At 41.8% G+C, this 22,938-nt stretch overlaps 2 protein-coding genes across 3 annotated transcripts in view; both read right to left on the bottom strand.

The window, feature by feature from the left end:
* The window catches only part of LOC119654961 (histone-lysine N-methyltransferase ASHR1-like), a 34,034-nt gene extending 33,790 nt beyond the window's left edge, over positions 1-244 (bottom strand). For both annotated transcript variants that reach the window (XM_038060618.1, XM_038060619.1), the window contains exon 1: positions 131-244. The gene's annotated coding sequence lies outside the window, so the exon portion shown is untranslated. The remainder of the gene's footprint in view (positions 1-130) is intronic.
* A 598-nt stretch (positions 245-842) lies between these two features.
* LOC119654024 overlaps positions 843-22,938 on the bottom strand; it is a 51,746-nt gene continuing 29,650 nt past the window's right edge. The window contains exons 8-13 of the mRNA XM_038059187.1: positions 8,836-9,037; positions 8,221-8,779; positions 7,990-8,162; positions 1,660-1,782; positions 1,381-1,559; positions 843-1,119 (exon numbers count right to left, since the gene is read on the bottom strand). Coding sequence (XP_037915115.1) covers positions 881-1,119; positions 1,381-1,559; positions 1,660-1,782; positions 7,990-8,162; positions 8,221-8,779; positions 8,836-9,037 — 1,475 coding nt within the window. The 3' untranslated portion in view covers positions 843-880. The remainder of the gene's footprint in view (positions 1,120-1,380; positions 1,560-1,659; positions 1,783-7,989; positions 8,163-8,220; positions 8,780-8,835; positions 9,038-22,938) is intronic.

Genomic DNA, 22,938 nt, shown 5'->3' with positions numbered 1-22,938 from the left:
GGATGCTCAAAGTGTTTTTTCACTTTCTTGCCTTTGTGGAATCTTAATGAATTATGAGCTAAAACTGATACTTTAACTTGAACTTATCACTTCCACTTAAGCAGATAAAGTTCCTTATTATTTTACGCACCACTAAGAACTCTTCAAATGCGACTTGTCACCAAAACTGACAAAATATGAATACCCTTAAATCAACCAAGAATTCCGTTGTACCAGAAGAACTTCTTATCTGTGCTCATTGCATAACTTCCTCATTTGCTGTTTTCTCAAAGTATTTAACACCACTTCAGCCGGCATTTCCTTACGTCACTGAATAGCCATAAAAATGGAAAAACAATGTGGGAGATTCGGTTTTCTAATGATCTCAACCGGGCCTTTTTTTGGAACTAAAAAAAGCGCACGAAAGCTAACACTGTCTGCAATTAAGAATCCTTTACTTTCCTTCTTTGTGGTCGGGTACCATGGAAGCAGCTACCAATAATGCGAACCAAGGCGCTGCAACAACCAAAACAACGTTTCCTTCCGTATGGAATGCATTTGAAAGCGAATTTTGTTTTTTGTTTTCAGTGTTTATGTGGGCTCTATTTCAGCGAATTTATTTTTATCTTATCAACAGAAAAAAGTAGAGGCATCTGCAAATAGAATCTAATGGATCTAAAATTGGATAAGTTCAATTATTGAGTGTTCGTGTTGCCTAGAAGCTTTACCGCGATGGCCTACGTGATTTTTTTTGTACGTAAACAACAAGAAGACAATCAATGCAACGGGAAGTATTTTTTTAGGTCATCTGTGATGTGTGCCGTACCTACTCGTTCACTATAAGTATCAGAAACAGCAATACATCTTTTTATAATTTTCTTCAAAATTTCAACGGTATTTCCTAATTTTTGTATCTCATTAGCAGTTGACTTAAGGCTACTAGGGCGATTCTCGCGAGCCGCGCCATGTCTCGTTCCTTGGCATCATCTGGGTCCAATTTCAAAATATGTTCGCATTCTTTTAGTAGTTCAGCAGCTTCTTGCACGCGGTTTCGAAACTCAGTTAAGCTGATTTGTTGACTTTTGAAAGCAGCCTTCGCCAAAGATATCAGTGGAATATGCAAATTAAACATGGCAATTGCTAAAAAACAGAAAAGAATTAATTAACGTACATATTGGCATCTGTTTCAACCAATGGGTCAGTAGAATGTCCCATCAAAAATTTTAAGATGAAATAGCGTTTGAAAGGCATTTCCACCCATCATATGTACTTTTTCGAAAAGTTATCGTAATGACATAAGTGAGGGATGCTATTTTTATCATTTAGGCCAGAATTTATCTGGTGATGATTTTTAAAATTCCTAAATTTCTTCTCTTCTTAGATATTGTAAACCATTCATACCGCGCACTAATGACAGTCCAGGTTTCAAAACATTCACAGCCTCCAATACATCCCTACAATATTGCTCTCTATGCTTGAGGACATCCACCGAGAAATCATTGGACAAGTTGTAGAGCTGGGAAATATTGTACTTGGCCAAGGTGATCAGATAGTGCTTTTCTCCAAGGATATGTTTGTATCTGAAATGGAATGACGGAAAATAATAAGTTTGGTCTATTAAAGTTTCTGATCCAGGAGTTAGCAAATAACATTAATATAACGAGAAGGAATGACGCTTACTTCTGGATAAAGTCTTCGAAAGGTTGAATTTGAGTGGCATCGGTTGCCTCTAGTTCCCTAAATAGTTTATCCAAGATAGCTGATATAGTAGCGGCATCTATAGAGCTTGTACACTGTAAACACCTGTAATGAGTTACCAGATGGTTGTATATAATATAAAGAAGTTTGGCTACTTGTAGCTTATAGAAATCGCTACAAATTCTATCAACATTTGGAATTCACAACTTAAAGCCATATTGAGTGATGGTTATTTTTTATGTGATATGTTGCATATTGCAGATGCGGCCAGGTGAATCACAAATTTGTAACGAAAAGAAGAGATCGTCGCACGGCTGGCGAGAGAGTCTTCAGTGTGGAAATGGAAAGGGCTACGACCCGGCCAATATGATCTGCATCCCATAAATTAACATGTACTAGAGTACAACCGTTTTTGAGTTGCTCGCGCAGTTACCTGATCAAGTACTACTTACCAGACAATACCGAAGCAAGAACCCAGCTTCTTGGCACTTCAATTTATCGTGTATCGCTAACATTTGGGTTCGGGAGGCCATCCGATTCAGGGTTCTTGCCCAAGGCCGAGGTGTTCAAGGATAAAGTTTTCAATGTTTGTCTAACACCAAATGAGATGATGACGGACTTTCGACGGAGGTTTAATGCTTTGCAGGGCGCCCTTTTAAGTGGATAGCACTAGAATGGAGCATGTTTCAACCAGACCCCACAGGGGATCGGATCCTATCAATGACAGCGAGAATGGAGCTCGTAGTTTTAAACACCGAATTCACGGCAACGTCATGCGTCCAGAGTATGGGAAAAGCATGTAACCGTCGAACGTCGAAATAGTGTATATCGAGTGATTCATCGAAGTTCTTGGACTAGGTAGAGCCACGCTGGAGTACACTTCGGGGGCTCCCCATTACTCCCACTTCACTACTACAGTAAGAGTGGCCTAAACACATGAAGTGGAAGCAATGGATTGTAACTCTTCGAGTGATAAGGAGTTATGGACGTCGAAACCTCCCGCGACTTAAAAATCAGGTCGTGACATGCCAGAAAGGATAGTACAGAAACTCCCTTGTAGGGAGGAACTGAAAATTTAACTACGGCTGATATGTCGGTGACATTGTTACCTAATTTTTCCAGAAAATGGGGGAGCAAAGCTCGGCGGAAGGAAAGCTCGGACGCAAAGCAGAGAGCTTCTCTTCTGCCTCTACCAGGAAAAGTGGAAGAAAGGGAACCAGGCGATGTGGTTGAAGTTGGTCTAATTCTAGTATATGGAATCTGATCCATGAGGTCATCAATGAGGGCATGGGGTTTGCTACACCACCAAGCGTGACGATATTCAGAGAACTCGGACGCAAGAAAGTGGAACCTTGAAGGGGTTGACCTTGAACCTTTCCACCTATTACCGTCACAACAAAAGAAAAAACATACGGACGGAGAGGCAAAGTGACAATAAACCGATTTTAATAAGGTTTTAGTTTACACAAAACACACGAGGATGATATGTTACTCGTGGGCGTGGCTTAGGTGGACCTATAAGTGTTTGTACTGAAAGCGTATATTATCGTAACACTAGGCACATTAGAAAATTCATTTCCTGTTTTGGGCTTTCTGAGAGGCTGCTCCCTGTCCAATAAAACACTAGATGACCAGAGGTGAATGGAGATCACGTTCGGCGTAGCACAGGTATTCATCATAGAACTGACCACGGGAATTCTTCCTATGTTAGTTTTCTAAGCTAGAAGAATAGTGCCTAGTCGGTTATGTGGATGATTCTGTGGAACTTACTGCCGGACGCACTGTCGAACTATATTTAGTATATTCACGTGACAGGTAAGCAGATGGATGACTGCTCATGGTTTCATCCTTGCGCTGAAATAAATCAAGGTAGTCATCCTGGCCACAAAGAGAATACCGATCTTGCATCCCACATTAATAGGTGGTAGTAGCTTCTGTTGATCTCGACTTTCCACAGCTTTTTTGTTCAAATCAAAGCAGCACCGGATGAGACTGAAACCGCAGAAGGAAAGAAAACGAAAGGCTAGGAAGTTGCAAATTTTCCAACTATTAACAAAAATATTTTAAGAAGGTCATCGGAAGCGAGCCTAATATTAGAGGAGGGGAGGGAGAGTATTAGAAGGAGGAAGGCAGTTATTCACCAAGAAAAAGTAGTTAGAGAATAGGCCATACGATAAGTGAGACGAGTCCTCTGTTGAGACTTCGAGAACTTAATGAAAATGGGAAAGGGCTGGGCTGAGTTGCGAGGGTTGCCCATGTGAGATCAGAACGACAAGGAGTGTGATACCTAGGCAAGCTCAAGAGGGTGAACTGCCGAGCGGCACAGGTGTTCACGAAGGTCTACAAAGCAAGGTGACGGTGGAAGGAGTGGTAACGCGGGAACGTGAGGAAGGACCACAAACAATGAAAGAGAGACTGAGGGGAGAATTTCAGTTAGAATTTTGAGTAATCAATCAGAGAATTCCTCGTGTACGAGATAATAAGCAAAATATACATAGCAAATTCAACAGTAAATGGATATGCTTTGGACGGAGAAATATTTAGGATAGAATAGTCCTAAAGGAAAGAGGAGGAGAGAAGATCAGAGCTAGGGGACTAAAACGGCTCAATTTTGGAGAATAGTTTACCTAATAATGGAGCTGAGTTGATTAATATGCTAAAATTAGTTCATGCAGCGATTGACAATATAACCTTCTCAATGTTTCTGTCATTGACCTTCGAAACCGCTTGGCTCAACTCAACGATGATGTGGTTGTTGTATCGCATTCTAATCGCAATTCCATTTGAAAAACAAAAAGCTACAATAGGACAACACCGACTATAACTCAAATCTATAAAGGGAATGAAAACTGAAAAGAAATTAGAAATGTTTTAATAACAATCCCAGTCAGTCCAGGTCCAGGTTTCAAAACATTCATAGCCTCCAATACATCCCTACAATATTGCTCTCTATGCTTGAGGACATCCACCGAGAAATCATTGGACAAGTTGTGCAGCTCAGAGTACCTATTATTCTAATAGAAAACTACAGATAGCACTTCGTCAGGTCAGTCACCATCGAAAGTACTGAACGCTATGGGTTTTGGTGCATTTAGATCCTCTTGATCTGTCTCTAAAGCGATGGCCTTTGCAAACCTTTTGTTGCGGAAATAATAATCGTGTTTCGATCCCGTTCAGGTAATATTGTCAACATAATATATGCCAAGCTGTCACTCAGAACTCCCTTTGTTCTATACATTAACACAGCGATCAAGAGATCTCAAAGGTGGTTGGGAGCCCCACAGGACGTCCCTTAATACCACCTGAACCTGACAGATTGTGTCCTCTCTTATGTACACTTAAAGGGGGACTGGACTCATTTTTGGACACAATCAATTTAAAAATTTGATAAAAATTACTAAACTAAAAGTACTAGTTTGGACTTTTCATTTGATACTCTTAACTATGTTCGGTGAAGAATAAAATTTGCACTTTTATACTTATGTGTGAGGGCACTTCTTAAACTCACCCTTGTACAATGTTACTCACTGCATGCGAGGGAATTTACAGCTCCCATCTTTTCACCAAATTTCTAATCAATAGGATTATCTGTTTCTTAGGAAATTAGATAGACAGATAGGCAGATTAACGGGCGTGACACCAGGTAGCGTATAGGGGCATACCAATTGTAAGTATGTGTTCATGTACTTTCTTTTTTGACTCTGTAGAGATACATGTATATTCATCTCTAGCTATGGGAAGGATACCCGGAAAATAAAATCAACATGGAAAAAGGCAAAAGGAGTAAAATTGTAGGGGTTCGGAACCTCAGTACCAGTGGCCTTTGTGATAAAACAGTCATGTTAATATCCTTCGAACTTGGTAGCGGATAACTTGGCAATCGTGGCACCGTGATAGAAAATCGTTGGCATTTGACCAAGAAGGACGACTACAGGAAATATTCCAAGAAAGGAATTGACCTAGCTAGGAGAAGCTCTTTAATTCTCAGATATCTCTATCTGAAAATAATGAAAGACAGAAAGACACGATAAATGCTAAGGGCGTAGGAGTGTTTTAATTGAAAAGAGAGCCCTGATACTGAGGAAGTACCATTCATGCAGCTTGAAACAAAAATAGTTTATCTATCCCAGTTTATCAAGGACAAGCACAGTGTGCACCACGCTATAAAAAACATGGTGAAAACCATTATGGTCCACTATAATAAGTCGCAGGGGGAGGAAAGAGTACCTAAGCAAAACTGAAATACGACGTCCTACGAGCCTGAAATGAAAGTTGCCATCATAAGTGAACCACACAGAAACCGTCAGCCGCTTTGTGTGGGCAAAAATAAGCGACGTGTACGTTTACTGCTGCTGCGTCCCACCTAGTCTTACATTAGACAATGTTAGACAATCTTGTTCACAACGCAAAGGAAAGAAGTCCAAGTGTGGTTGCCGGTGAGGTCAATGCGTGGCCCCTCAAATGGAAAGCAGAAAAACGCAAAGAGCCGAAGTCTATTAGAGGCTTTTGCGCAGTTAGATGTAGTACTGGCACATTTCGGAAAGGAGATCTAAACTTTTGTTGGGCCTTCACTGACACCACACGCTAAGAAAAAGCATACCCAAAGCCGAGAAAGATATCAGGCTTGTCTACAAAAGCGTTTGATAAGCAACCCTTAATAGAGGTGTGGCTAGACCAACCTAAGCTGCCCCACGGATAAGGCTCTCAATGTGATACATAGCATCACCAAGGCAATGTGATGCGTCCACACTTAGGACGATCAACCTGCCACTGAGGCAGACAGACGGCTCAGAGGGCGGTAGGTAGGGCCGAAGAGGTACAAAAAACATGCAAATAAGCAAGCCCGCAAAAATCTCAAGCTTACCATCCAGTGAAACAAAAGGGAATGCTTTAAGGATGGGAACGATTCAGATGCCGGTCATCTCCGTAGATCATTTGCTTTGTCCCCTTATTGAAAAGCATCCAGGGGTTATACTCTTAGTAAAAGAATGACGCTGACATCTTTCAGAGATTTTGGTGGTTTCGTGTTGTTTGGATCTTTGAAATCATTTTCAATTTTCAAAATCGAGTGTGGTCCTAGATGCCCTAGATAAAGGTTACGTAAGGTTGCCAAACCTGGCTATGAAGGAAGGGTTCTGTGGTGCTGCATTTCAACTTTTTGGTTTTTTCAAAAGTTCTGTCTTCGTAGTCAATTCGAATGGTCATTCCGCTCACGAAAACATCGATTTTCTTTCAAAGCTCTATGCTTGAATCATGCGCTTGCTAAACTTAACGGGCCTTTAACGGATTGAAGTTTTTGCGTATCATGTACATGTGTTTCCACTCGCACTGCCGCCTGGCTTGTTGTTTGTAATTCTTAATGCCGTGTTGACCTGATTTATGATAAAGATAAAAGCATATTAAATTTGTTGTTCAATCTTTCAACTATTAGCCAAACTACCCACGTAACGCAACTTTGCTACCACTAAATTATGGTTAGATGTTTAGGCTCTTTTTACCGTGTACCTCCTGAAACTGTCGGAATCTGCTGCTAACTGCGATGTGGTCGATATGATTAGATGTTGTAACCCAACTGAGCTTTTGACTGGGTCTGACTTGGGTCAATGCACTGTTAGATAGTGAAAGTGGTATTAATCCAAGACTGGGACTCCTCAATACAGGCCCAACTAAGAATTTATCAGGCTATCCTGTGTTTAGTACTGTCATCAGAATGACGATGTCTCACGAGAGACGACTTGCGGTTTCGCCCAGGGCAAAAGCAACTCATCCTTGCGCTGTCAGTAGTATGACCAAAAGTGGTTGTTATGTGTTGTACTTAAATACATTGGCATAAATCATAGTGAAGAGAAATAAATTGACACTTGCTGAAGTTCCAGAATGAAATAGGAGATGTTTTGCTTTCCAGAATGCCAGCGGAGTAATATCGCTCAAGTCCAACATCATAATTATCGTTGAAGTTGGTGAGCACGAGTATTTTGGGATTCTTAGATACTATTTCCACACTCCTTCTGTTCACAATTTCCAAAAACGAATCCTTCTCTGCCCTATTCCTTTCCAATTAATCAATACTGACATTTGCAGATTGCAAGCCAACAGGCTCAGATTTCTCATTATCATTGCAATTATATAGTTCGTAAGGGGAAAATGTGAAAAGCGATTCATTATCATATCCATATAGAATACAGTAGCACAAAACTCTATAAAGGAGGGTGGAACATGAATCTGGGCAGCAAAGAAATGTGAGCTATACTTTGTCTTCTTTTACTATAATACATATTGTTATCATCACTATTTTTCCATAAACATACTTACGCCCAGGGTGCGTCTTGTTTCAGTGGATTGATAGGAAGAACTATGCCAGTTTGACATTTACGGCACTTGAGAGCACTGCAGTAAGTACCAAATTCCGTGGGATCAGCGCACCGTTGGCATGTACACCAGAACAGTTTACCATGCTTCAGCTGCTCCCGCCTCTTTAAGGTTCCCTGCAACGAATATGATGCTAAGCTCTGTATGTGAAATTATGTTGAAATCTATTATTACCAAAATGTAATCCACGTAGCTTATTGTAAGACTTTCTCCTTGCTCTATGTCTCTAAGTGCCCGTGCAGTCATTGCGTACGTTTTTGGATGGATAGCAGTCCTCACATTCGGGCAACAATCATGAGCCATAAGAGATGTTATTGGGTAAAGTCCTCTTCCTTTTCTTCCATCCCGATCAAAACCGAAGCAGTTGACTTCGATAATTCCGGAAACTGTGTATATTTCATCTTCCGTGAATTCTCTAATTCCCCAAATGTCCCTGATTTGATTCACCATCTTTTGTTCATGAAAGTGAATTGCTGGAATCTCTTTGCGGATATCACGGTGTGACTCCATTGCTATTGCTGCAGCCCATTTAGCTTGGTCCGTATATTTCAGATATAAACAGCGTAAGGGAAACATGACTCCGTTAACGGTTTTTGTGTGTTTTTCGTCAAAGTTGTCTATTAATCTTATATTTTTGCGGGAAAATAATTCACATTCGAATTGACTGTGCCCAAGATTGGAATAGAGACCTTCGCACTGTTCGCTGCATATTGGCCATTGGCATCCTGAACATCTGAGGAAATTTTTGTTTAGTGTGAACGTTAAGAGCAATAAATTTCAACATTTTACCTATTCTGCGAACCACTGAGGGGTAGCTTTTTGTAGCACCCTAGGCAAAAAAGATCGCCGCATTTGGGAGTACTGAATGCAACAGGAATCTCATTTATAATCACTTCGCCTGCCTTTATAGGCTGTGTGGCCGTTAAATAACGACCGATTGTATCTGATATGCATATTTCGTATAACCTTCTTTCCATGATTTTTCCTGGAACTGTAAAAAAAATGTATCTGATAGAATATTGTCAAATAATTCTTAAATATATCTTATAGAAAATTCAAATATTCGTTTGTCCAAACGCACTTCCTTCCTTCACTTATCTCATGGAATACGTATCATTTTGCGTTGATGATTAAAGACAGATTCATCAACCGCTGCTGAGCTTAGTAAATACATAGTTGCCTGGAAGGCCCGGAGCAATTCATAATTTGTACCGTAGGAAGAGTTCAGCGGAAACTTTCTCTGGGCGAATTTATTTCTTTGCCTGGGACACTTACAAAGTATCTCCGTTTGGTATTTGCCCCTTTTCATTTTCAATGATTTCAATAATAGACGCAGCATGTGAAGTGGGCAAACGTAAAATTGTTGATTAGTTTTCCCTGTTCTTTCTTAGATTTAGGCCACCTCTTCGTTAATTTTCCATCATAGAAGGGGGGTTAATAGATGTATGTAGATTCAGACCACTATCTCTTTGGCATAGTGCGCCGATCTCGAATAACAACACCGCTTAGAATCTCCTCTGATAGTCAGGTGATAGCGAACATTGAAACCATCCAAAAAAAGTGTTCCGAAATATATCTGAGTATAAGAAGGAAATGGATGCAACGGCAATAGCTGAAAAGAGTCCTGGAGAAAATCGTTTGTCTAAAGTCAAAGTGAAGAAATGTCTTCCATACTGAAAACGAAGAACGGTGGAGTTTTCGTTGAACTAAGCCCGAAGACAAAAAACAAGGATACGTGTGGGCGGTCCAGAAGCTGCTATTGAGAGAAAAGTTTCTGGTTTCTAGCCTAGAACCTACTTGCTTTCCAGAAATTCGAGTTCGTGGGCTGTCTTGTTATTGATTTGCTGATTTGTCTTACAGAAAACGGCGAATTAAGGTCCGGATAGATATTACATATGGAAATTCTGGAGATCAAACACTCGCTGTGATGGAAGTAGCCGAGCAATCCTTCTCGGTTATATAATACCAGTAAACACTTCGCCTGTGTTTGCCACACCTAAGCGCATTTATTCTTGTCAATGTGCGTCAACTTACGGCCCTTTTTTTCACTGATATTTTCTCTACTACCCCACTCCACGTAATTCTAAGGCAACCCACTCGTTACGTTAGGTGATATTCCTTTTCGTACAAAGTAGGACACTTTTGAGCATACTTTTTTCCTAAAGCATTTGGTAACAACTCAAAGTCATTGGCTCAAAGAAAGAATGAGATTCCAGATTGACACAAATCGAAGGCCAACTCTACCAGAGGAAAGAAAGAGAAGGAGAAGGCCAATAATAGTCTAATATCAGATGAAGGATAATTGAATACAGTCATAATACACAGTAGTCAAAAAGTAATTGAGGTCCCTGGGCGAAACGAGAGTTGGTACCCACGATGGAGCATAAAACCTGGAAAAAGCCACCAACAGATCTACTACCAAACCCTATCTCCACTTCCACATGGTGACCGCTGGTTGCCCCTTTTTAACGAAAAACTGCAGACGGAGAAGGATGAAGGCGTGTCTCCCGCGCCTTAAAACGGGACAAGTTGTACCAACTGGTTCTCCATGTTGGGGGTTGGGTAGGACTGACAACCCTACACATATTACGAAGCCACAACAGGAGCCTCGTACTGGACGGATTATACAACGACGAACCCGGCAACGACAACGGAATAACAATTAGCGCATGCTCTCATGGACCGTGCGCCCCCTGTACAGAGAAGGAGCTGTCCAGCAATTAGCCGATGCCGTGCAGATCGAACGCCGCCATCTCTCAACCTTGATGAATGTCAGCGCATATAGACTCGGATCACTATCTCGTTGGCATGGTGCTCCGAGCTCGAATAGCAACACCACCCAAAATCCCCTCTGACAATCAGGTGAGAGTTAACACTGAAGCCATCCACAACAAAGCCCTCCGCAACACCTATAAGGGGAAATGGATGCCTCAACAGAGACCTTGGATTGGAGATGAAGCATCAACAAGTGATCTTCACAATTACCTGAAGAACGTTGTCATAGATACGGCCACAAACATACTTGGCTCCAGCTGAGAAAAGGGTCGGAAAATCTGGTTTCACGATGAATGTAAGCTAGCAAGGGAACGGAAAAATGCTGCTTACCGAGTAATGTTGCATTCACAAAGAACACGGGCACGCACGAAGACTTATTACGAGCTTCGGCGATCGGAGAAGCAACATCATGGACGGAGAATGGAAGCCTGGGAAAACCAACAGGTATGGGAACCTGAAAAGTACACCAGGCACGCAAGTTTTACCAACAAATCAGCAGGATGAAGCCTTATACACCTCGATGCTCATCCTGCCGAGACAAAGAGAGAAATTTGATTTCCGACAGAATGGACATATTGGAGCGATTGGTTGAGTATTTTGAACTACTGAACAACGAAAACATCGGCGAGTTGGAGGTCCCACCAACTGAAGACGACGGACAAATACTGCCACCACCAAGTATAGAAGAAATAGTCCGTGCAATTCTTCGACTTAAAAATCATAAGTCGCCAGGAGCCGATAGAATTACAGCCGAATTGGTTAAATATGGAGGCGACCAATTACACCAAGCAGTTCATCAGCTGATGCTCAAGATGTGTGACAGCGAATCAATGCCTAACGGCTGGCAATGAGGCATTACCTGTTCATCTATAAGATATTCTCCTCTATCTTCCAAGGTCGGATAGCCCCAGTCTAAGACAAGGGGATGCCCTATCATGCCTCCTCTGTAACCTGAATCTGGAATAAGTCATCCGTAATGCTGATGTCTTTTCAAGTCCACTCAGCTACTTTCATCCAGAATAAGCAGGCGGCGATTGCTGCGAGATCTTGGACTGCACATCAATGAAGGCATTAGCATAAGGAAGAAAGAGGTAACGGCATCAAGTTCCACTGGTCAGCTGAAAAAAATAAGGATAGGAGAATGCAACTTTGAAACCGTTGATAATGTCTCCTACGCAGGGTCGAAAATAACAACCAATAATAGCTACCAAGGCAAACATGTTGGCGGCCAAAAGAGCCTATTCCACCTTACAAAATCTGTTCAGTTCGAAACGCCTTGTGATTAAAGCTTCTATTGTACAAGATAATGATCTTGTCAGTCCTCACATATTCCTGGAAGACTCGGGTTCTTGGCAAGAAGTATTGAGAATTCCAATCCACATTCGAGAAAAAAATTCTCCGAAGAAGTTTTGGCGCGGCCTATAGGGTTATCTGTGAGTTGGGACTTACGAACATATATGAAATCGTAAAAGGCAATGGAAAGGGATTATAATTTGTGGGTAGGCAACAGGCAAACTTCGAAGCCCAATTGCTATCGAAACGTCAACAATACCACGGGTAGGAACTGACCTCACTTGCCCTTTGGATTCTGTGATGTGCGAACTCTCCGCGACAACGGTAGCGAGGGTACCCAGAATACTCGCTTTGACCAACTCGAACGAAAATTCTAACTATATAAGTAGAACATTCTGGACCTAAACGAAATAAGATAGTAAACTCTGGAGAGTACTCCTTTCCGTCACTCGACAATAATGGCAATATGCTATTGTACTCTGGAAAGCCGAGTGGCAGCAAACGCGAATCTGGTATTGTTACCAGCGGTTGCCCAAGGCGCGTTCTCTTCACCTGGGAGCTAGTTTCTGATAGACTTCTGACTGCAAGATTCCGGTCTAGGTTAGGGAACGTTACAGTTTTTCAATGCTATGCACCAAATGAGATCCTCGATATAGTAAAGAGGGATGCTTGTTACGAACAATTACATGCGGTTTAGGAGAGGCTTCCTAAAAGCGACATTGTGCTTTTGATGGGTGCCAGGGTGGGCTCTGATAACACCTCGCTCAGTCATGTGGAGGGGGAAGCCGATCTTGGCGCCCGTAACGATAATAGTGGTAGGTTTGTGGATTTCTACAACTTCCACTAGGTTATTGGCGGTGCGTTGTTCGAGCACAGAGCCTGCCATAAGGTCAGTGGGTTTCAACTGATGGACACCGTATGAACAATCGGATTGACCACTTTGCGATCAGCAGTAGATTTAAGAGTTGTTTTCTTTATGTGGCTTCGAAGGGAATTATTATCTAATTGTGGCTCACGCTAAATTGTCACATTGTTTACTGCATACTGGAAGTGAAAAACTTTTGGACGAGATTTTGATGAATGTTAAATCTTGGGGAGCGATATGCTTCCCATGGCCTCTCCAACTGCGCTGAGAGGAAACCCGACAAGGTGTGTAGCAGAAAGGCATTCTATTCATATACGGATACTGTGTATTATTGTGGTGAAAGGGCTGGTGTATTAGTATCCAAGGAGAAACTGCCAGTAGGGAAACTTTTGAGAAATCAGCAAATGAATGAAAGTGGTTTTAAATATGCAGCAGTTTTAAAGTGTCTAGAGGCCAAGTGTTCTGCAGTATCTATGAATTATTAACGACAACCCTCAACCGGGGGAACCGAAGTGAGGATTTCAGATATTGGAGCTGAAGTAATCTGAAGAAAGTCAGGCTGAAGGCTTTCATAGCTAAGCACGGAATTTACTCAGGGACAACATACATAAGGCGAACATCTCCACTGTCTTCCCGGAGCAGTTTAAATTGTAGGAGGTACCGATTCGCCTCACTGCTGGACATCGGGGAGCATGGACGATTACCTGTAAGGGCAGCCCACTAAATCTTGCATGTAAAAGAATTCCGCGTTAAGTGGGTTAGTTATAGTCTCAAAGAGCGAACCCCAAGTCTTTCAAGTGTTCCATGAACGGAGTTGCTACTTCTGTTTGATCCTAATGACATTGAAGATGTGGAGAAGGAAGTTGCGTGCGCGATAAAAGGAGATCCTGGTTCAAATTGAAGTGCAAAAAGGTTGCTGACTCAAATCAACGTCAATTACTCAAATCACTATACTAAAACCTCTAGAATCATTGGCAATAGTGTCTGGGTAACTAATTTACCGGATCAAACAGCATTATGCAGGTATGATCATCAAGGGATTCAAATAAGGCAACTAACAACTAGTTTTATTTGAGCGTCAAAAGGCGGCATTTATAACTATAGTCTCTACTAAGCCACATGTTGGGGGAATTGACAGCCTAGTCTCCGTTGCAAAAGTCGTTCCCGGTGCATTTTGCATAGGTCATAAGGAGGTACTTTTATGAAGTCATACCTCCCGTGAGTACTGTGCTAGCTCATGATATGTCTTAGAATGTCAGTGAATCCTACATTTGTAGCAATAAACAGATCCTCTTTTGTCAGAAAGATAAGGGTCTGGAGCCCTGCATACTCCAAAAGAAGGAATATGTAAGACTGGTCTGCGAAAGCAATGGAAGAGCAAGCGGTCGGTGGAATGCTGAAATATTTGATCTTGGGTAGGGGTGTGGCAGCAGTAAGCGGAATTGTCTAAAAAGCTGGGATAGCCTACAAGAAAGCTCGTAGATTCGTTACCTAGAACTATGTATACAAAGAATAAAAATATAATATATTGCTCTAGATAACTCTATTAAAAGGCGAATGTTGTACTGCGTTCAAAAAGTAAAATGTATTTATTTATTTTTGCAAACTATTTCGTCGTCTTGGAAGAAATTTCCTCCTCATATTTTCCAACCCTCGAAAAAAAATTGTAGTCAGCTTTCAGGATCGCTTTCACAGTGGGTAGCGATTCACATTGTATCTCTTCTATCATCTCTAAACGATGTCCCCGCAGTGACCTTTTGAGTTTAGAAATAGCTAGTGGTCACAAGGTACTATAGTAGATCAGGCGAACATGGTATTTGTAGAATGATATGCACGGATTTTGTGGCGAAAAAGTCGAATGGTTTTTCGAAATAATTGACTTGTTTTAGCACTAGCCGAGACTGTACTAGTTTCGGGTTTAAACTATCTTTCAAATTATATTGACGAATTCTTTTCAAATTCCAAAAGCATCAGAAAAGTCTCTAGCTGTCATTCGATGATTGACAAGCACAAGTTCTTCGATTTTCTCGACATGTTGTTCATAGGTAGAGGTTGATAGTCATCTGGAAGGCTCTTCGCCCTGAACATTAAACTTTTTACACCATTTGTAAAGATTTCTTTTCGACAAGTCATGGTCCCCGAAGGCTTTCTGTATCATTGTGAGCGTTTCTGCATCCAAGATTTCATTCAGATAAAATTTAATGAAGTTATTTACTGACTTGGCCAAAATACAATTTACGGATAGAGTAATGCTTGCAAACATTGCGATAGATTTGTCGACTGGAACCTAATAGGGAGGTCCCTTGTGACGATCGGTCTACCTAAATACCTATTTATGCTAATTGACATCTATCTAAAGGAGAGAGATCATGAAACGACAATTATAGCGACCCAAAAGACGTTGTCTTCGCGGTGCCCAACAACGTTTTATGCAAGCGCTGTTGTTATCGAATATCATGTGTAATGATCTCCATAACTTTTCGTTTGCCAAGAAGTCCAAGTGTCCAGATAGTTGAGTGATTAGAGCACAAGGCTGCCGTACGGAAGGTCGCTGTTGAAATCTCACTGGTACCAGTGGAATTTGTATAGTGATTTGGCGTCGGTTACCAGCCGACTCAGGTGTGACTGAGTACCTTTGTCAAATTAGGGTAATAATCTCGGGCGAGCGCAATGCTGACCATATTGCCTCCTATAGGGTACTATAATCCTGTAGTGTACCGTTACGGTCTTGAATGAAGTGCTCTAACACACTTCAAGACCCTGATCCAATTGGATTGGTACGCCAACGATTATTATTATTATTAAGAAGTCCACGATATAGTAATTATACGTAGTTCATAACGAACGGTATTACTATGATACAGATCATAACATCAAAGCCATTTATCAAATACCATGGATTATATTCGTTTGGTTTAATTTCAAACAGAATCTGCAGCATTATGTGTCACCTACTAAATCAAGCTTGGAGCTTGCCTTGTATCGTCACGTCTTTCACTCCTTCCTCATAGTATTCTTCTATTTTTTCCGTCTCTCTATGAATTTGGTAAGACATTATGTCAGGTAGATTTCTCGTAGATAGTCTCGACCCATTTCGCTATTCAGGAGGTCAATTTATAAATTCTAGGCCTTTTTCACTACATCGTTGCCATCTTCTATTCAATTCTTTCGTAATGATTTTCCGGGAATCCCCGATCGTATCATATGGATTTGGATAAAGGTAAAGGTAGTATACCTCATTTGCTTGAAAATCAATAAGGATGTTTTTGGCAATGACGTATTGCCTTATCGGATGTTTTCCTAAATATACTGTACACTCTCAATGCAATCAGAGGGCATGCGAAACTCATTCCCTCTGTTTGAATTAGACGTTGGTGCCTTACCTCCTGCATAATCCACATGCCTCTTGAAACTCACCTGGTGTCAGTCATCAGTGCCATATATTTAATGGACAATTTCAACTCAACTTCATGGTCAATATAAGTATTGACAATGTTCTTTTTCCTGCGCTTGGTCATACGAACCACCTTTGTGATAGCTGACATTTTTCATAATGTTCGTCATTATAAAAATCGCTAAATCATCCGTGAAACCGATAATTGTTGCCTCCTCCGGAACGTGAAAGCAAAGCGCTTCATCAGAAACTACGTTTCTTCAAAGAGATCATAACGAAATCTTGAGTAATTGCTTCGAATACAATGTACTCTTATGGATTATCATTCATTTCACACTACTAGAGTCTTACAGAGTAATTGTTGATAAACCGATTTAAGTAGCCAGTGACACTCCTTTTTATCGAAGTGTTCTTAACGACTCCCGTCCAAAGCTACCACTTGCGAACGTCATTACATTCCGAGCTAAATGTCATTTTCGTCGAATCGATTGTGGAATGGACTCGCCGGAATCCACTTTGCCATCATCTCCAACATCCTACCCGTGGTGTCTAAAATATAGATAAGTTTTGTGATTTTAGTAATAAACCCAACTTATGTATTTTCCACTTTTGCCATTATCTGCATCAACTGGGATTAGCCTTAACATCCAGTTTGAGAGTTTCTTTACGAATTTCGTCCAGCCCTACAATCAATTCATCCGTAGATCTTCCGTTGTTCCCCTTGGGAACCAGACTCTAGAGTCCGTCCTTAGTAAGAAGCGGTACAGATCGCTTGAGGTGATTTTCAAGCTCGTACCAGTGCCCTATTTCTGGTTACCCTCCTGACACAGTTTCTCTTACGCTTCCTAAGGTTGCACTGGAAATATCTGCATTACAGCACCAATTATTGGCCTTTGACCTGCCTTTTGGTTTCTTACGTAGGTATCGCATGTGGAGCTAAGACTCTACGGTGAATTCTTGTATCAGTGAAAGATGGAGTTTAATAATGAATTTGCACAAAGTTTGTAGCGATTCAACAGTATCGGTTTCTGTTCAAATCTGAAGGTTGCAGAAAGGTAGTCACGTAAAAGAATGAGTGAGTATCCAAAATGGCATTCCAAGCCAAGATAAAGGCCTACAAATAAGTTCTGTCGGTTTTCATAATAGATGGCGTAGCTTGTTTTTTATTCCATTGATCCACATTTCCAAACTTTCATTGGAAAGCTACTGTCAATAAGCACAAACGTCAGTATAAATTATTTAATTGAAGTGTAAACAACAATACTTTTTTCATCAACGAAAATGGCCAATTTTGTACCAAATAATCTGTTTTTGCGGGGAGTTCTACTTCATTATTTCAATATGAAGAAAAACGCAACCGAAAGTCATCGCATTTTGGTGGAAGTTTATGGTGACCATGCTCTATCTGAGCGAACGTGTCAGAGGTGGTTTGGACGGTTTAAAAGTGGCAATTCTAACTTGGAAGACGAAAAACGCGCCGGACGGCCAACAATTTTTTAAGATGAAGAGTTAGAGGCATTGCTCGACCAAGATCCATCGCAAACGCAAAAACTTGGAAAAACACTTGGAGTCACTCAGCAAGCCATTTCCCACCGTTTAAAAGCAATGGGAATGATCCCAAAGGTCGGAAATTGGGTTCCGTATGAACTGAAGCCAAGAGACGTCGAACGCCGTTTTATCACGTGCGAACAACTACTCCAATGACAAGAAAGGAAGGGTTTTCTGCATCGAATAGTTACTGGCGATGAAAGGTGGATCCATTGGATAATCCCAAGCGTCGGGCAACGTGGGGATACCCCGGCCATGCCTCATCATCGACGGCCAAAGCGAATATTCATGGTGAGAAGATCATGCTGTGTATATGGTGGGACCAGCTGGGTGTGGTATACTATGAGCTGCTAAAACCGAACGAAACGGTCACGGGCAAACTCTACCGACGTCAAATGATGCGTTTGAGCCGCGAACTCAAGAAAAAACGGCCGCAATGCTAGCAAAGGCATGATAAAGTTATTTTGCAACATGACAATGCTCGCCCAAATGTTGCACAGCCCGTTAAAACATATCTAGAAACATTGAAATGGGAAGTCCTACCCCACCCGCCGTACTCTCCAGACATTGCTCCTTCTGATTACTATTTGTTCCGGTCGATGCAGCAGGGCTTGGCTGACCAGCACTTCTCCAATTACGACGAACTCAAAAAATGGCTCGATGAGTGGATAGCGGCCAAGACGGCCAATTTTTGGCGCGATGGTATCTATGAATCGCCTGAAAGATGGAAGAAAGTTGTGGCTAGCGATGGACAATACTTTGAACAATGAATGTATAACCAATTTTTCACAATAAAGCTTCAAATTTAAAAAAAAAACGACAGAACTTATTTGTAGGCCTTTACATTAAATTGACCAGCAACAAAGCTACTCTAAGAATTAATATTATTATGTTTTCTTACAGCTGACTTTCTAAGTCGCATGCTTCAATGCGAGCCTTACTAAGAGAACACTAATATTATTCTTGGCTATTTCTCCTGCGAATAATTACTCAATCTCAGAATGGAGACCATTTACTTTGTAGAATTCCAGTGTACATTTCATTATCACTCTTTCCAGATATAAATGAAGACAAAATGGTTTTGGTCGTTTAAGTTAGGCGCAAACAGCGCAAAATAAAACAAAATTGAATCCGGGTTTACTGAAGACTTTCAGTATGATCAGAACATTTTAACTGTCAACCATTCACTTCATTATTATTCATCATTAACACGCAAATTTCCACTTTTCACTGGAAGAGACGATCAACACAATCAAAAGATGAACACTTACTAAAAAACCATATCAAAATTGAATCGAAAATTTTTAGGGAAATTTCTGCTCACGAACAGTACCTATCACCTCCTAAAATAGCAATAATTTTTCAGCAACTTCGATGTCTGGATTCAAAGCACTTATTCAAGTGTGTCAAGGTTTCGTTAAGACTAAGTCCCTTTTACCAAGGACGATCCAAAGTAGTTAAAAAAAAACTGTTTAAACGAACTTTGTCACTGAAACTTGCACCTTTCGAATGGCTTCCTACCAAGAAGAAAATTCACTAGTCTTCAGCCAGAGCAAGCGATTTCCCTGCATTATTTTTCGCTCACATTTGCATATCTTTCTTTTTTGTTACTTTTTCTAAATATCAGATCCACCCCGTTAGCAATCTGTACCTTAGAAAAGCACAAACGCCTTGCGGAGAATCGTTCCCCAAACAATTTCAAACAGTTTTAAATAAACTTGAAGGGGCCCCATGGAAGCCAACGACATTTACAATGGGACATTGCAATGGGCTGTGTACTTTCTCAAAGATAATTGTATCTTTCTTCCCTAGCAAATAGTCCCCGCAAAGCAACAAATAGTCCCACAACATACAAACTTTCGTAGCCAATACACCCGAACTGATAGAAATAACAAAATCGACAGCAGATCCACTCCTCCTTTCGCAGAGAATATTTACAAAAATAAATTTTATTTTGATTTTTATTTTTGGAATCTGTATCTTTGTTCTATTCTGAGAGTTTATTTTTAAATTTGCGAATGAAAAATGGAAAGTATCCGGAAATAGTCTAGAAGACTCTGAAACAGGTGAGTCGATTTATTGTGGGTTTATTTGATTCAAAATATGTTGTCCCGTAAATCTACACGGAATTGTCTTCATATGAATTGCCGCGATGGTAAAAATCTAGATGTAGGGTTCTGTAGCGGCCGCAGAAATTTTGTAATCTTCTCGCTATTTGACTTAACGAACGTCAAAAATCTGGTCCTGCCAGAAATTCTTAGAGATTTATTAGAAAGCCGGAACTTTTCTTCTCAAATTATGAAAGCCATTGTTGGTTTTTCGAATGAGAAAACAGGGAAAATAAATTTCAGAAGTAAACTATTAAAATATAAACTATAATTTGTAAAAAATGGTTTTGCAGTTCCCTAGTCATTTAGCTTGAAGAGAGCGTGGCACCCACATTTGATTTGATCTATAAAGATATAAAAGCGTGGGAAATGAACAGTTTAATTCTGCATATGCGTAAAAAATTTTATTCCTTCGGATAGCAATTGCGATAGTTTAGTCATCAAAGGAAATACATAATATTATACTACCTATACAATTCAGGATATATTAGCAATAATAATCGACGGCGCAACAGTCCAACTTGAACCTTGGCTTTGGAGTGTGTTGAGTTCCCAATTTCTAGCCCCTGACGGTATACTAGGAAACAATGTGCTAGGCTGGGATTATTACACTGACTTCACAGCTAAAACGACTAATATCTAGCATCCAATTGCAATATCTAGGTGGTCAAAGGGTAGTATAGGTCCCAGGGCGAAACGTGGATTGGTACCCACGATGGAGCATAAAACCTGCGAAATGTCTGCTGAACCAACACCAACAGCTCTACTACCAAACCCTATTTCCACCCCCACGTGGTGACCACTGGGAGGACTTTTTTAACGAAAAGCTGCAGACAGAGAAGGATGAAGGCGAGTTACCCGCGTCTAAAAACGGGACAAATTGTACCAATTGGTCCTCCAGGTTGAGGGTTGGGTAGGGATGACAACCCTACACGGAAAACAACTTGTTACGAAGCCACAACAGGAGCGTCGGACTGGACGGATTACACAACGACGAATCCGGCAACGACAATGGAATAACGATTTGCGCATTTTCTCATGGAACGTGCGCTCCCTGTGCAGAGATGGAGCTGCCAAGCTAGCCGCTACCCTGTCCCAATATAGGGCTGATCTAACAGCGTTACAGGAGATGCGTTGGACTGGGAACGGTTTCCTGGGGAAGAGCCGCTACACCATATATTATAATGGCCATCCAGTAAACTATGTGCTCGGAGTAGGTTTCTTAGTCAGCCAAAAAATGAAACCCGCTGTTACCGGCTTTGAAAACATAAGCGAACGGCTATGCACTCTGCGTTTGCGAGGCAAGTTTAGAAATATAAGCCTCATTAACGTTCATGCCCCTACAGAGGAGACTGCAGAGTCGGAGAAGGATACCTTCTACGAGGCAGTAGAACGGACCCTCGAAGCCTGTCCCAGATATATATAAAAATCATACTTACATACATACGCTGGCTCCCATAGTTTACACCAAAATACAAATGATAACGGACTGCGGATTACTCTACTAGCAGTGTCACACGAAATGGTTGTTGGAAGTACCTGGTTGGTGGTTGGTGGTCCACAAACATACGTGGGCCTCTCCAGACGGGACCACTTTCAACCAAATTGACCACGTGTTGATCGAACGCCGCCACCTCTCAGCCTTGATGAATGTCAGAACATATATGGGGGCCAATATCGACTCGGATCAATATCTAGTTCGCATGGTGCTCCGAGCTCGAATAACAACAGCACCTTTTTTTTTTGTATGTACACGGAGGTGGAAAATCTTAGAAAGACACGGCGGAAAAACAGCGGGCGCGTGTGGGATTCACACCCACTAAAAACCACCCCCGGTCTCTCCAGCCCCAGCCCCGCGGGACCACCATTGAGGTATTACTTCGCGGGGTAGGTTTGCTCTTAGGCACTCATCCTTCTCCTATTTGCAGCTTTCCTCCTTCTTTGTTCCTTCAGCAACTCCTCCTGCATTTGGATGATTGCGGAGCCAACCGCAAGCCACTTCTCCTCGGACTCCAGCATCTCAGTAACCAAGCTCTCCGGAGCCCCGCTCCTGCCCAGCACCTGGTTTAAGCTCCGTCTCTCCATCGCAAATCGTGGGCAGTGAAACATCACATGCTCTGGATCCTCCGGTATGCCATCGCATCTGGGACAGTTCGGAAAATCATCCAACCCAAAGCGGTGCAGATACTGCCTGTAGCAACCACCGTGTCCCGTGAGGAACTGGGTAATGTGGTAGTTGGTCTCCCCATGTTTTCGCTCAAGCAACACCTTAATGTTGGGAATGAGCCTGTGCGTCCACCGACCTTTCGCAGACTCGTCCCATCTGCGTTGCCAGAGATCAAGCGACTCTGACCTTGCCGCACTTCTACGCTGTGCATGCCCCTCCATATGTCTTGCTTTGTACAGGACACTCATTTCTTTGGCCAGAATGTCAACCGGGATCATGCCTGCCACCACCAATACTGCCTCATCTGATGTGGTTCTAAAAGCACTGCAAATCCTCAAAGCCATCCGCCGGTAAACCGAGTTCACCTGCTTCCGTCTCTGAGAGTTTGCAAGCGCCTCTGCCCCCACAGGCGACGAGTAGAGCAGGATGGAGCGCACCACTCCGCCTAGCATGTTTCGGCCCACCAATATTTGGCAACATTTTTGCAAGTGCCGTGGTGGCACTGGCTGCCTTTTGGCATGCATACTCTAGGTGCTCCCTAAAACTCAATTTGGTGTCAATTATTACCCCCAGGTATTTGATAGCCGGCTTTGATACGACCGTATGTCCACCGATCTCCACTTTTACAGTGTTATTTTTTCTGCGTTTCGTTATTAAGACCGCTTCCGTTTTCGCGTCCGCCAAGGTCAGCCCGGCCTTTTCTAGCCAGGACTTTACCGCTCTCACTGTTTCTGTTGTGCAA

The sequence above is a fragment of the Hermetia illucens genome, chromosome 4 (assembly GCF_905115235.1).
Source record: "Hermetia illucens chromosome 4, iHerIll2.2.curated.20191125, whole genome shotgun sequence".
Lineage (NCBI taxonomy): Eukaryota > Metazoa > Arthropoda > Insecta > Diptera > Stratiomyidae > Hermetia > Hermetia illucens.
This window is presented reverse-complemented; position numbering and strand designations above follow the sequence as displayed.